The sequence below is a fragment of the Engystomops pustulosus genome, chromosome 6, assembly GCF_040894005.1.
Source record: "Engystomops pustulosus chromosome 6, aEngPut4.maternal, whole genome shotgun sequence".
NCBI classification, from domain to species: Eukaryota; Metazoa; Chordata; class Amphibia; order Anura; family Leptodactylidae; genus Engystomops; species Engystomops pustulosus.
The window spans coordinates 81550737-81565190 of NC_092416.1; the positions used below are offsets into that span (position 1 = coordinate 81550737).

A 14454-nucleotide genomic window follows, 5' to 3' on the forward strand; every position below is an offset into this window, starting at 1 on the left:
CAATAAAAAGAAGCATTTTAACATCATTCCGGTGAGTGCCGCACTTTTCTCTCTTTTTTTTGCCTCATTGTTTTATTATATACAGCCTCACATGGTTAAATTATATACAACTCCACACGGTTATATTATAAACAACTCCACATGGTTATATTATATAACGCCCCACATGCTTGGTTATATTAAATGCAAAACCCCACGGATTAATTATGTACAGCCTCCATCACACCCCATACATTTATTACATACAGCCCCCCCCCCCATGGATTTATTATATGCAGCTCCCCTCAACCCCTATGGATTAATTATATGTAACCCTCCTCATCCCTGTGGATTAATTATATGCAGCCCCTTTCCACCCATGGATTAATTATATACAGCTCCACTCACCCCCTGGATTAATTATATGCAACCCTCCTCAGCCCTATGTATTAATTATATGCAGCCCCCCTCACCCACTTCGGATTATATGCAGCCCCCCTCAGCCCCTCAGTAAAAAAGTAAAAAAAACTCATCTTAGTCCTCAGGTCCAGCCAGAGGTCCAGCTATCCTGTCCTCATACAGGTCTTCTGCTGGCAGGCATGCCAGGAATCTGGCATACAGAGCGCTGTTTTACTGTGCCAACACCCAGGTGCTGCATTTGCCCGCTTATCCGGGGTGCTGGTGCCGGCCCTGCAACCCTTGATGGCGAACCTTTTAGAAACCAATCCAAAAGCAATGTATTTATTGCAAAGTGTCAACATGCCAATTTCAGCAGTAACTTAGTATTAACTTATTGCTCCCTCCACTGCTACAGCTTGTATTGGCATCCTGAAAATATTTGGATTAACATTGTGGCTTCGGTCCAGGTCCACCTGAAGATTGGCAGCGTGATATTACAAAAGGATAGATCTAGCACTTCAGTTACTATGCAAATTTTCCAAGTTTATTTCTTAATAGACTTTACATTCGATGCATTTTGTATTTCACGCCATGTAAAGCCAGACTTAACCCCTTCCTGACATGCTCCGAAATAGTATGGCGTGAGTCGGCTGCGGGTGCTTTGAGTGGGCTCACGGCCTGAGCCCTCTCCATAGCTGGTAGGTCTTTTCTGCACATTGCCAGTGTTAACCCAAACTCTTTTTGTGTTTTCACATTTTTGTACAACAGTTTTACCTCAGACACTTCTGATAAATCTCCCCATTGGAATAGAAATAGATGTAGACAGCAGCAGGGAGAATGCAGATATAACAGAATTAATAGAATTATGCAGGCGAAGCTTTTAAGGTAGATTTTTAATAAAAGCTTAGAAAACCCCCAAAGGTTCTAGAAAAATGTTTTAAAGCACATCCCCTGCACAAAATTCTCAGGATCAGTGGTAGTGGATCTTCTGTACCACCGTGGACGATGACATAAGCTGACACCTCGGACCGGAGTCTAAGTGGTACGCAGTTTTCACCAGAGCCCACCCCAAAGCAGGTTGGACTTGTTGCGGTGTGGTATCACCAGGTTGTTCCATAGGCGCGACTTTGTCCGCGGTGGCGGCCAAGGCAAAGTACAGAATCGTAAGGCAAACTCGTGGTTGGGGACAAACAGGAGGTCAAGTCAGGCAGCACAGGATCAGAGTCAGGGAAGTAGTAGTAAGGTCAGGACAAGCAGCACGGGATCAGAGTCAATAACGGAACTGGGGTCACAACGGGAATTCGGAAACATAGAAAAATGCATAATATAGCTTTCTCAGAGGCACTAGGCACAAAAATCCGGTGGGAATGCTTGGAGAGGCTGGCTTTTATTCATATCCAGGAAATATCCAGCGCTGGCCCTTTAAATCTCCGAGCACGCGCGCGCCCTAGGACATGGGTTGCAGTAGCACCAGTGACAAAAATTAAATGACCATTAAATGACCATAATGTTCCTACGATCACTTTGAGGCTATTTCCTGATTAGTTGATGACCCGGAGAATAGAGTATGTGTCACGGGTGCGCCTCGCTCCGGTCCCCATCTCCCCTCCTTGATTCCTTACCTCTCCACGCTCCTGCTCCCGATCCAGCAACCTGGCACGCTGACGTCTTTTCAGAGAAACAAGCAGAGACTCTGTCTCCGCACCGTCCCTACGACTGTCCTATAGAACTGCTACCTGGCACATCTCCTCCATGAGGTCGGGTATACCCACTGTCTGTGCTCAAGACGTACGACAAGTTCTTATGCACTTAAGGGGCAATAGTCTCTATGTCAAACTGGAGAAGTGCCAGTTCCATCATTGCCTCACCAAGCCTAAGCAGCCTAAGAGAAATCCAGATCTAAACGACCGAAATGTTGTAAAAATTTGATCTGTTACACTTACCTCTTTATATTTCTGCACTATGGTGAAGGCTATTATAAAGAATATTTTTTGCACTAAATGAAAGAAGAAAAAAAGATTATTCTTTGTGTGTGCCATGTTTTTCTATATGGACATTCCTGGATTAAGAATCCGACATGCGTGTCAAGTTCCATCAAAAGAGTCTTCCGTTACATCATCGTCGATAGGGGCCTACAGATCCAACCAAGTTATCTGGGGTACTTCAGTGGCCTCGCCCAGTAGGACGTCTTGCCAGAGACTCCTGGGTATCGCCAATTACTACAGTTTATACCACATTTTTCCTCTCTTGTGTCCCCCATTGTGGCATGAACAAAAGAGAATGCTCATCTTAAACTCTGGCCTCTGGCGGCTGAAGGAGCTTAAGTCTGCCTTTGCTTCTGCCCCTGTCCTTACATGGCCTGACACTGAGAACCCATTCCAACTTGAGGTGGACACTTCCTCTGTAGGAGATGGAGCTGTTTTCACCCAGAAAGGGCCCAAAGGCCGAACACTCATTTGTGGGTTTTTCTCTAAAACCTTCTCCGCTCCCATCATTCTTCTCCCATTGGAGATTGTCAACTTTTGCCAATTAAACTTGCCTTGGAAGAATGGCGCTATCTTTTGGAGGAAGCTTGTCATCCGGTCTGTGTATATAGGGACCACATGAATCTCATGTATCTCCATTCTGTCGCATGAAAGCCAGCGCAGCCGCGCCAAAATCTGATCGCGTGAGACACAATCCCCTGTTAAATATATGTCACAGCCATGCAAAACTTGAAAACGTCGGAAAGTCCGACTACAGTGCATCCACGGACCCTACCTAAATATGTTTTAATAGATTTTTAAAAATTAAAGCCTTATGTATGAAACATTTCTTTCTTTTTGTCATCTTTTGACGCTAATAACTTTTTCATACTACACCATACAGATCTGTGCAGTTTCCCATTTTTCGGGACATCATGACATTTTCATTGATACCACTTTTTATAAAAATTTTTATGAGTTGCAAAATGGCAAATAGTGGCAATTCGGACATGTGGGCAAAATTTTGCAGTTCACCGTCTGTAATAACCATTTTTATATTTTGATAGATCAGGTATTTCGGGATGCAGTGTTACCGACCTTGTTTTTTAATTTTTCTGTTTATTTATATATTAGTTCTAGGAAAAGGGGGGTGATTTAAGCTTTAAAGTTTTCATATAATTTTTGAAAAACTTTAAAAAAAAATGTTTTTACTATTCTTTAGACCGGCAAGAGTTCTTTAACTCTTTGGTGTCTGATCTGGAGAGGGACTTATCTAAGTTCCTCTTGCTGTGCATGGGCTGTGCATTGAACACTTCAGTTCAAACAGAAAGGGGGGGGGTGCAGAAGAAGCAGAAGAGGGTGAGATAGTGTAACAGCCTATGAAGCTAGAACAAGGAGGGGCTCTTGTAATGCCTCCCAGAGCCTTTCTGGCTTATTAGCATTTTTTTAGAAATTGATTTTAGAAAGAAGGAGGCCATGGATAACAAATATAAGAAGATTATCACAGTCACAGTGTCTGCAACTATGAGTAAGTATCCCTGGTTTATCATGCTGGATTTTGACCAGTGAGTTACAAGGGGTGTATGTTTTTCATGCCAGTTACTGTGTGACTCTGCCCATGTATCCGGCATCTCCCTCATTCCTTACTTCCTTCAGCAGTGCAGAGCAGAGCATGACGTCAGCTAAAGGAAGGAAGTAATGAGGGAAATCGCAGAAACATGGGCATATGAACACATGCCCCTTTTGTTTCACTGCTCCTTATGGCAGGGTGCCAGGTAGGCTTACTAAGGTCATTTTCTGGGGATATAAACTAAGCCTACAGCTGAGCGAAATGGAAGGCTGGTGCACATTTTGCCAGTGGATAAGGCTGTGGGAGGATCCTCCTAAGCAACATTTTATTGGTGCTTCTTAAGCAATGGTTTTAGGTTTCACACCTTCTCCAATTCAGAAGTCCCCCAAGAAAACAAAAGTTATAAGCTGTGGACAATGCTGCAGCATAGACATTTCGGCATTATAGTGTGATAGCAATGTAGCAATCTCTAGGTGCTGCCCTGTACAGTTAGAGATTGCTTATCTGGAATGGGTGGAGGCAACGGGTCGTATAATTTTCCTGAAGGCCTCCATACACAGAACAGCAGTTTTAGACATCCCTAACAGAACCAGAGAAACAGGGGCAGCTAAGTTGGTGATGTCTAATACCAATTGTCATGGGTATTTTAGTTCTTGTATTTTATCTATTTAGGAAGCTTAGTAATGGTGCTGTACCTATATAGCTTGGTTTTGGTATCTCTGTTGGTACTGTCAAAGCTGTTAGACCATATACAAACCAATAGAATTTTTTGAGGTGGACGTGTTGGGCCAACTACTACCACCTCCATACAACAAATGTACCTACCAAATATACCAAAATTAGATACGTAAAGTCACAATGGTTGAAATAAAGAATTTTATTGTGTAAATGGAATCTCCATAATAATTAAAATGGCCAAACTACGTAGGAGCAACAAACAGACAGAAGATTACAAATTGCCCGGGTGTAAACATTATAATGCTAGTGAACCCTTACAATAATAAAGTGCTAAGTACCAATGCGACCAGATTCTGTCCAAAATACATATTAAAATCAACAAAAGTTTGAGTAAGGTACTTGTACTCTATGCACCCATGTTGTAGACAGGGGTAATAGTGGATAATGCAATGGTACCTACAAAATCAGCAAGGGAACAATGATAAAAAGCGTATACCAACCACAAGCTTTGAGAACCAGCCACCTTCTTATGTATGTACCTTAGCAAAATACTACATAGAAAATCCTTATAGCATAATAAAAACATACAAATCAATACAATATTCTTACTATCTACGTGGTATGCACAATTAAAAACTGACCAATCCTATGTAGTATTTTTCTCCTCTATTCTCCTTACCCCTCCGCTGTGCCTGTGTTGAGCGGTGTTGCCGCAAGTGTGATGCCGCATGTGGCAAAGATGGCAACAAGCTTCCTCTGGCGCAGGTTCGGTCCGGGGATGAGGTGCGCTGCTGGAGCAGTGAGAAGAAGTTGCGGATTGGTGTGGCTGACACCGATCGGCTCTGGAGGTGTTTAGAAGCCCTATTAGCCCCTGACTTCCCCATAGATTGGGATATAGTCGTCCCTGGTGCTTTGGCTCTGCACAGAGCTCAGTTCAGCAGCGTCCGTTCGCCATCTTGGTTGGCTCCGCCCCCAGTATTTTTCTAAGGTATGTAGTGAAATGCAATGAAACATAAAAATGTTCAATGAAAATCAAAATTAATATCCCATGGAGGTCTGGATTTGGATACACAAAATAAAAGTGTAAAACCGAATGGCAGGCTGATCCAACGTTCAGTGGAAATTCCTCAAGACAAGGAAATGAGGCTTAGTAGTGTGTGTGAACTCCACCCTACAATGCCTGGGCATGTTTCTGATGAAGCCGTGGTTCTCCTGAGGGATCTCCTCCCAGACCTGGATTAAAGCATCAGTCAACTCTTGTGTGTTGTACACCATTGCATTGGTGAATGGAACAAAACATTGGGGCACATTTAATTACCCAGTCCTGTGATCCCTGATCCGGAATGTCCGCCGGAATGCACATCTGCCGCGATTCAAGAAGATTGTGTGCCCAATTTTCTGCTTGTGTAGCTTCCCCGCTCAGGTTCGCCGGAGTTCACCTTCTTCTTCCTGGTGCATGTAAGTGCTTGGCTTGCGACACAAATTTAAATGTTAAATCGCGCGCTTAGTTGGAATCCGTCGGATCGTCTGACGGTCCGCCCCCCAATTTCTGTTGCGTGAAAGCAGACGACGATGCACAAAAACCCAATCGTGCGCGACTCAATCCCCAAAAAGTCTAGAAGCCCGATGAAAATGTGGCTGCGGGACCCTTAGTAAATATCTGGTTTCATCGGACTGACTGACCTTCATTTATTACTTAGCTGCTTTTTTCTAGCCATAACAGTCTATTCAGTAGGAATATCAGCTGTGTATCCACCTGACTTCTGCACAACACAACTGATGGTCCCAACCCTATTTATAAAGAGGACCTGTCACCCCCCAAAAATACCCCCACCAAATATGTCCCCCCTAATCCTGTCCCCAGCCCCTTCATATTTATTCCATTTTAATTAAAATTTATGTTTGCAAAGTTTGTTTTAATCGATCCGACCTCTTACCAAATAAGAGGTCGGATCCTCGTATTCTGTCCTCTGGCAGAATGGGGCCGGCACACTTCCTCCACGCCCCTGTCAGCGGGAGCTGTAAGAATAGCCGTCAGCAGCACATTATTGTGCAATCGCTGCGGACTCTCTGCGATGCGGCGCACTCGCAAACTGAGAGTGGCTGTGCCGCACTGTGCTTATTCACAGGGTCCGTTGAATCCTAGCGCTCTGCTACAGCCTATGGCCCCTTCTACACTAGCGAGTGTGATGCGATGAACTCGCATCACACTCGCAACGCAAGCTGCCGGGAACGCACGGCCCGAACGCTGCACCGCGGGAGTGAACTCAGCATGTCAGTTCACTCCCGCGGTGCAGGGTTCGGGCCGTGCGTTCCCGGCAGCTTGCGTTGCGAGTGTGATGCGAGTTCATCGCATCACACTCGCTAGTGTAGAAGGGGCCTATGTCTTCTAAGGCCCATTCCACACTTGCGAGTGTGATGCGATGAACTCGCATCACACTCGCAACGCATGCTGCCGGGAACGCACTGCACGAACGCTGCACCGCGTGAGTGAACTGACATGCTGAGTTCACGGCCGGTGTGCAGCGTTCGGGCCGTGCGTTCCCGGCAGCATGCGTTGCGAGTGTGATGCGAGTTCATCGCATCACACTCGCAAGTGTGGAACGGGCCTTAGAACAGCCAAATAAATGCTGTGTCCTTGAGGGCAGTGAGTCCAGTGCTATGTTTCAGCAACATGGCTCTACTGTCCTAACCATCACCAGCATTGTCCTCAGGACCAGCATCCCTCCCTCCTACCATCATACTGGCCATAACCACCTTAATACCCATCTTACCAGCTTTTGCACCTCCACCATATTGCTCATCGCAATCACCATTATCCTTCACACCCCTGCCTAGCCACACTACTCAGCTTACATTTCCCCTCTACAAGTAGCATCATGGCTAGGAGATACATTTATATGTAACTTATGGAGCAGAAAGGCCCGTGCCCGCCAGGAGGATAGCCCTTGCGCTGCTAGCCTGAGCGGGCCATGCATATGAGGACACGGAGTCCGCTAGACAATTGCTTGTGCAGTACACACTAATAGCCAGCAGGTCGCGTTTTGCAATTCTTACCAACGTGGGAAGCTTTGCGTGGGGCGTGGCTACATGGGAACCGTTACATGAGCCGATCAATCAGGAGAAGTGGGCGGGGCGCAGAGCGGGCTGTATGGCTGGCAGGGGCTCCGGTCCTCACATCTTCCAGAGGTAACAAGATGGCGGCGCCAAAAAGGATGGTCCCGGGATTCGCGATTCTCCTCCTTCTTCTGGGTGAGTGACTAAGATATGATGCACGGCGCCGGCAGAGGAGTAAGTATCCGCGGGGCGGGGGAACGACGCGGAGGATTTAGGACATACTTTTGTTTACACATCAACCACGTATGATGTATGTACTGTATGTATATCACATCTGCTATAGAACAGCCCCTATACATAACACATGTATGTAATGTCACTATATGCAGGGCACATCTGCTATAGAACAGCCTCTATACATAACACATGTATGTAATGTCCCTATATACAAGGAACATCTGCTATAGAACAGCCCCTATACATAACACATGTATGTAATGCCACTATATACAGGGCACATCTGCTATAGAACAGCCCCTATACATAACACATGTATGTAATGCCACTATATACAGGGCACATCTGCTATAGAACAGCCCCTATACATAACACATTTATGTAATGTCCATATATACAGAGCACATCTGCTATAGAACAGCCCCTATACATAACACATGTATGTAATGCCACTATATACAGGCCACATCTGCTATAGAACAGCCCCTATACATAACACATGTATGTAACGTCCTTATATACAGAGCACATCTGCTATAGAACAGCCCCTATACATAACACATGTATGTAATGCCACTATATACAGGGCACATCTGCTATAGATTAGCCCCTATACATAACACATCTATGTAATGTCCCTATATACAGGGCACCTCTGCTATAGAACAGAACCTATACATAACACATGTATGTAATGTCCCTATATACAAGGAACATCTGCTATAGAACAGACCCTATACATAGCACATGTATGTAATGTCCCTATATACAAGGAACATCTGCTATAGAACAGCCCCTATACATAACACATGTATGTAATGCCACTATATACAGGGCACATCTGCTATAGAACAGCCCCTCTACATAACACATTTATGTAATGTCCCTATATACAGGGCACATCTGTTAGGGAACAACCCCTATACATAACACATGTATGTAATGTCCCTATATACAGGGCACATCTGCTATAGAACAGCCCCTATACATAACACATCTATGTAATGTCCATATATAAAGGGCATATCTGTTAGAGAACAGCCCCTATACATAACACATGTATGTAATGTCCCTATATACAGGGTACCTCTGCTATAGAACAGCCCCTATACATAACACATGTATGTAATGTCCATATATAAAGGGCATATCTGTTAGAGAACAGCCCCTATACATAACACATCTATGTAATGTCCATACATACAGGGCACATCTGCTATAGAACAGCCCCTATATATAACACATGTATGTAATGTCCCTATATACAGGGTACCTCTGCTATAGAACAGCCCCTCTACATAACACATTTATGTAATGTCCCTATATACAGGGCACATCTGTTAGGGAACAACCCCTATACATAACACATGTATGTAATGTCCCTATATACAGGGCACATCTGCTATAGAACAGCCCCTATACATAACACATGTTTGTAATGTCCATATATAAAGGGCACATCTGCTATAGAACAGCCCCTATACATAACATATGTATGTAATGTCTGCATATACAGGGCAAGACTGCTGTAGAACAGCCCCTATACATTACTTACATAACACATGTATGCAACATCCGTATATACAGAGTACATCTGCTACAGAAAACCTCCTATATATTGCAAATGTATGTAATGTCCCTATACAGAGAAAATCTTCTATAGAACAGCCCTTATACATAACATGTAATGTTTGTATATGCAGATAACATAACATTTGTATGTAATAGCCCTATATAAAGAGCATATCTGCTATATAGTGTACATCATGTATAGGGCAGACTCTATAGAGAGCACATCATGTATAGAACAGACAATATATAAAAAAACACATCATGTATAGTAACAGCTTCTATAGCGGATACATCTTGTATAGGGAAGACACTATAGAAAGCACATCATGCATAGTGCAGACCCTACAGAGAGCACATCATGTATAGAACAGACACTATAGAGAGCACATTATGTATAGTAACAGCTTCTATAGAGGATACATCATGTATAGGGCAGACCCTATGGAAAGCACATTGTGTATGGTAACAGCTTCTTTTGGGGATACATCATGTATATAGCAGATCCTATAGAGCAAGGGTCTCAAAACATGATTACATTTTTCCCCGCGGCCCCGTTGAGAGCATAGATCGCTCAGCAGGAGGGATGACCTGGTGATGTCCATATTAGGACAGTGACATCACTGGGGGAACACCCCGTTCATCAGCAACAGCCATTCGCTGGCTGCTTCTGATATACACTCCTCCTCCACATTCAGGGGGTGATACGTCGGTGCCATACGTTGTAAGGACACGTCGGAATCCTTCTGAGGTGTCCTTACATCGTATGACACAAATGGTGGTGTGTGATGCCAGCCTTAGGTGTGTGAAAGTGATAAATGTTTAGTGGGTGTACTGTTTAAAGGGCTATCTATTTGGTAGATAAGACAGAATTGTATGTGCTCCTGCCAGGTTTGCTCCCACACAGAGCTACTTTGCTCTGCCTCTGTCTGTCTGGTGGTACGTGTATCCACATCAGGTGGTGGTCTAGTGGTGGGAACTTGGCACTATCCTCCGAGCTACTAAATTAGACAGGCGCTTGTGATTTATATGAATTTTTTGCTTTAGTTTAATGATCGCTTCATCAGATGTCTCTTCTCAATCTATAGTTAGGGTAGTAGGTGCCGCCCTAGGCCTTGCTGTGTGCTAAGTGCAAAATTGTGCTGCTGGTGGGTCCTGCTCTACAGAAATATAGCTTCATGTTGGTTTATGGGGTATTGTCCTGGGCCATTTTTCAGGAAAGGATCATATGATAAGAGGAAATAATCATATGATGTGTGGAGATCCTGGGGCAAGAACGGGAAGTCTTCTTGTATCAAGATTAAAGTGTAACATATTTTTACCAATAATTGTGGTATCCCCAAGTTGACGTCCATAAAATATAAACATAGGATCTGAATAAACATATCCTTTCTCCATCTTAATAGACATTGTTTCTGCTGGAATTATTTCTGTGGATCCCACCATTCTTCAATGACAATAACTCTGTCTCTCCATTGTCAGTTGCCTTCTTCGGCAGCCCAGGACCACCTTTCTGACAGTAGGAAGCAATTATTATCGTGTTCTGGAAGTTTCAACACCTAATATCCATACCAGCAGAGTGGAGTCATGTCTATAAATAATATAATAGGTGACTTTATTTTGGGGTGTACTCGGTACCTTTTTACAATCAAATACATTAGGGAGGGAAAATGAGGGACAACCTTTCACTCCCAAATGTTTATTTCTCATAAAATGAGATGGGAAAGATTGATGACATACCCAAGTATGGGATATGCTACCAATAATTCTGTGCAGAAAACAATCGTTGTATTAAAGATGTTGGCCGCTATCACAAAATTTTACCAGGGTACATAGGGTCACCAGTAAAGTATGTACTTTCCCTGTGGCTTAAAGAAACTGTACCAGTGTAAGCACCATATGGGTGACCCTATTTGGGTCCTCTGCTTGCCCATTTAAAGTAACAGTAAAAGGCATCAGATTCGTGCCAATCCCATCCATATATATGAAGAAGAAAAGAGGATTGGAGACAATGGTTCATGTAAATCAAGTCACCATAAACCACCAGCTGAGGCTTGTGGACTGTTGCAGTCTCTCTTTGGTAGAAACAATGGATGCAATGATTGTTCCCATTTTCTTTTCCTTCCTCTTTCCATTTCCTTTTTAAGAAGGTGGTAGGAAAAGGAGTAAGAGGTTTATAAATCATGGATTCTCCATAAGTTGGCTATATAGTAATCTCCCTATGATACCTATAGAATACAATATACTTTTTGTATCTTCTGATAAGCTGACAATCTCATTGCCTCGTCATGTACTCGTTGGATAACAAATTTATCCCTGTGTCTACAATTCTTCCTGCTGCATGCAGCCTTTATTATATCTTTGCAGTTTAATATACTATTCGATTGGGAAACAAAACTAGATTTTGCTCTGTTTTTTTCTAGGCTGTTCTTTTTTTGACAGTTCCTTGCTGGATGGTGCCTAGGGGACACATTTAGCATCCACTAGGGCCATTGTTTTGCAGGTTCTACTCACAATGATTGTAGTAAACCCATTGTAAAAGACAGACGAAACTTAGCAGCCTTTGGTAACTTCTGACCTTCAGTGGTGGCAGGAAGTAACTGGTGGAGCAGGTTCACGTTTAGGGATGCACCCTGTGGCCCTGTGACATTAGATTGTTTTGTATATAGCAGAAGCCATACAATTGTCTATTTTCTGATGTGACCTATAGTTTTACTATATGCCATATCCCAATGAACCATGCTCTCTTTTCATGCATGAAGTAAAGTTTTTAACTAGGGGTTGTCTGTTAGTTGGTTGTTCTTAAAGGGGTTCTTCAGTGATAACCAGTTATCCACAGTATAGGATTGATGTATGATATTGACAGATATTTTTAGTTCGCGCTTGGCTGCCTCTGTCAGCGCAATATGATGAATAGAACAGCCAGCAAATGTGCGACCAGCTGTTCATCTTAGGGTACAACTGACCCCCAGTTCTTGTGATATCATCACTGAGACCCCACTGATTAGCCCCTATCAGAACCCTTCAAGTCGCAGACTGCCTGTAGTTGTATAGTGTCCACCTGTAGCTAGCAGCTTCTTTGAGATCTGCTTATGTATGCTCCACTATTTAAGCATGGCTCATTTCCTAGATGGAATCCTATGTACCCCAGTGAGAATATGAATAGAAAAGATTGCACATCTTGTCTGCCATACTGGATCATAACATTGTTCTGCCTGCATGTAATTGTTTCACTCTTTGTGCTGCTGAGGGTTAAACTGCCAGTTCACATTATGCCCGGGCAGACGAGTGCCAGGAATTCGCTGGCAGAGTGGTAAGCTGTGGTCTACACCAAACAAACAATGGCCTTCCATCTCCCACAAACATTGTCCTTTTTAATTGCTGTGTCTTTCTCTGGAAGAAATGATGTAGTTTTTCTGGGTCCCGTGGGCCGCTCTCTGGGAAGTTATTGTAGCCTGAAATAGAAACTCTCTATCCTGTGGTAACTTAGGGATCTGACAACTGTGGCCCGTAAAACTCTTTGCTGGAGAGGATTGTGTCAGGTCTGTCACTTACATGTCCCCTGTCACATCTGGTTGATTATATACGTGAACCAAAAGTTAGAACAGTCAGCAGAGATTGTACATTGCTGTTTTTCCATTTGGGTTATTTGGGGTTATTTATCTTCTCATCAGTGTAGCTTGTAGAAACCTTCCTATTTTCTCAGGGAAGGAAATAGCACAGCTTTCAGGTCAATTGTCCAGACAGATTTTCTGTCTTTACTTTATATAAATAAAAAATGTCCGTGCCGACTATACCAAGTCCCTGCTGATCTTCTTAGGGCTTTATATTATTCTAGACAACTACTAGGCTTATACATTGTAGATTTGTTGTGATGAAAATCCAATAAAAAACACATAGGAAAACCTGCGTGCATTTTGTTCACTTAGCTTGGTCACTAAGATTTTGCTCCTTTTTGGTTCCTTTAAAGTTGAAACAGTTTTTAAGGGCTCATTCACACGGCCGTTCATGGGGACGTACATGCGACCCCAAATTTGTGGCTGCATATACGTCCCCATAGACGGCAATGACAGCACGGCTGCGGTACAGTGCCAAACGTGTGGCACCGATCCGCTCCGTACACCCCAATAAGATAGAGCATGCCATGCGCCCCTGTTTCCTATGGAGGGTGGAGGGGTCACCTTCCCCTCCCCCCTCCTCCTCTCCAGCACACGGTGGTATGGCCGCATGGCGGGCATACCACGTTTGATTGTACCTTAAGTATGTCTGGGCCCCTAAGTGTGGAAATGACCACTTTACAACAAACTCTGCTCATACTAGTGGTCACTTAATATTGTACTATAGAAATTTTGACAATTAATGTCAACTAGTTAATGTCATATTGCTACTCAAACTACTCCATATTGCGCTAAAGAAATTTTGAAAGTTCCATCAGGTCGTAGAAACCTTGTTTCAGTGATTTCCTGTTGTTAGTTGTTCTTGGACATTCACGTTGGATGCTCCAACAGTAATCGGCCATCATATCATCATATAACCCCATTTATCAACAGTACCGTTATTCCATTCTACTTATTTCTTGAAATGCTCAACTTCTCATAAACTAAAGCTGCTAGAGAGAAATGTATTTTCTGAATGAGCAGCTCAAGAATACTCAGAATCAGATGAAAAACTCCAGGCACCACAACAAAAGTTTCTATTCGTTTCGACTCAGCCTACTTTATATATACATGCCCAGCCTACTTTTTTTTTTTTAACCATACTATGTAACTAATCTAGTTAATTGACTTTATGTAAATTGGCTTTGTTTATGTATATGTCCTATAATCAGGTTGTCAGTTTGTTCTTGTACCTCTTTGTTAGTCATGTGGGAATATTCATACTGTGTGGTTGGGTATGGTAAATGCTGCATAGACAATATATGCAGAAATTTTTCCAATAAAATCGAACACATGTAATATATGCTAATTGTTTTTGGGGGGAGATGTCACTCCACGTGTTATT

The 14454-nt window shown here is 43.2% G+C and overlaps 1 protein-coding gene across 3 annotated transcripts in view; it reads left to right on the top strand.

Annotated features, from left to right (window-relative positions):
* Nucleotides 1-7681: 7681 nt before the first annotated feature.
* Nucleotides 7682-14454, top strand: part of JAM3 (junctional adhesion molecule 3) — a 397725-nt gene continuing 390952 nt past the window's right edge. For 2 of the 3 annotated variants that reach the window (XM_072156770.1, XM_072156769.1), the window contains exon 1: nucleotides 7682-7842. In XM_072156770.1, the coding sequence (XP_072012871.1) occupies nucleotides 7695-7842 (148 nt within the window). In that variant the 5' untranslated portion in view covers nucleotides 7682-7694. The remainder of the gene's footprint in view (nucleotides 7843-14454) is intronic. The other variant, XM_072156768.1, reaches the window with a different exon arrangement.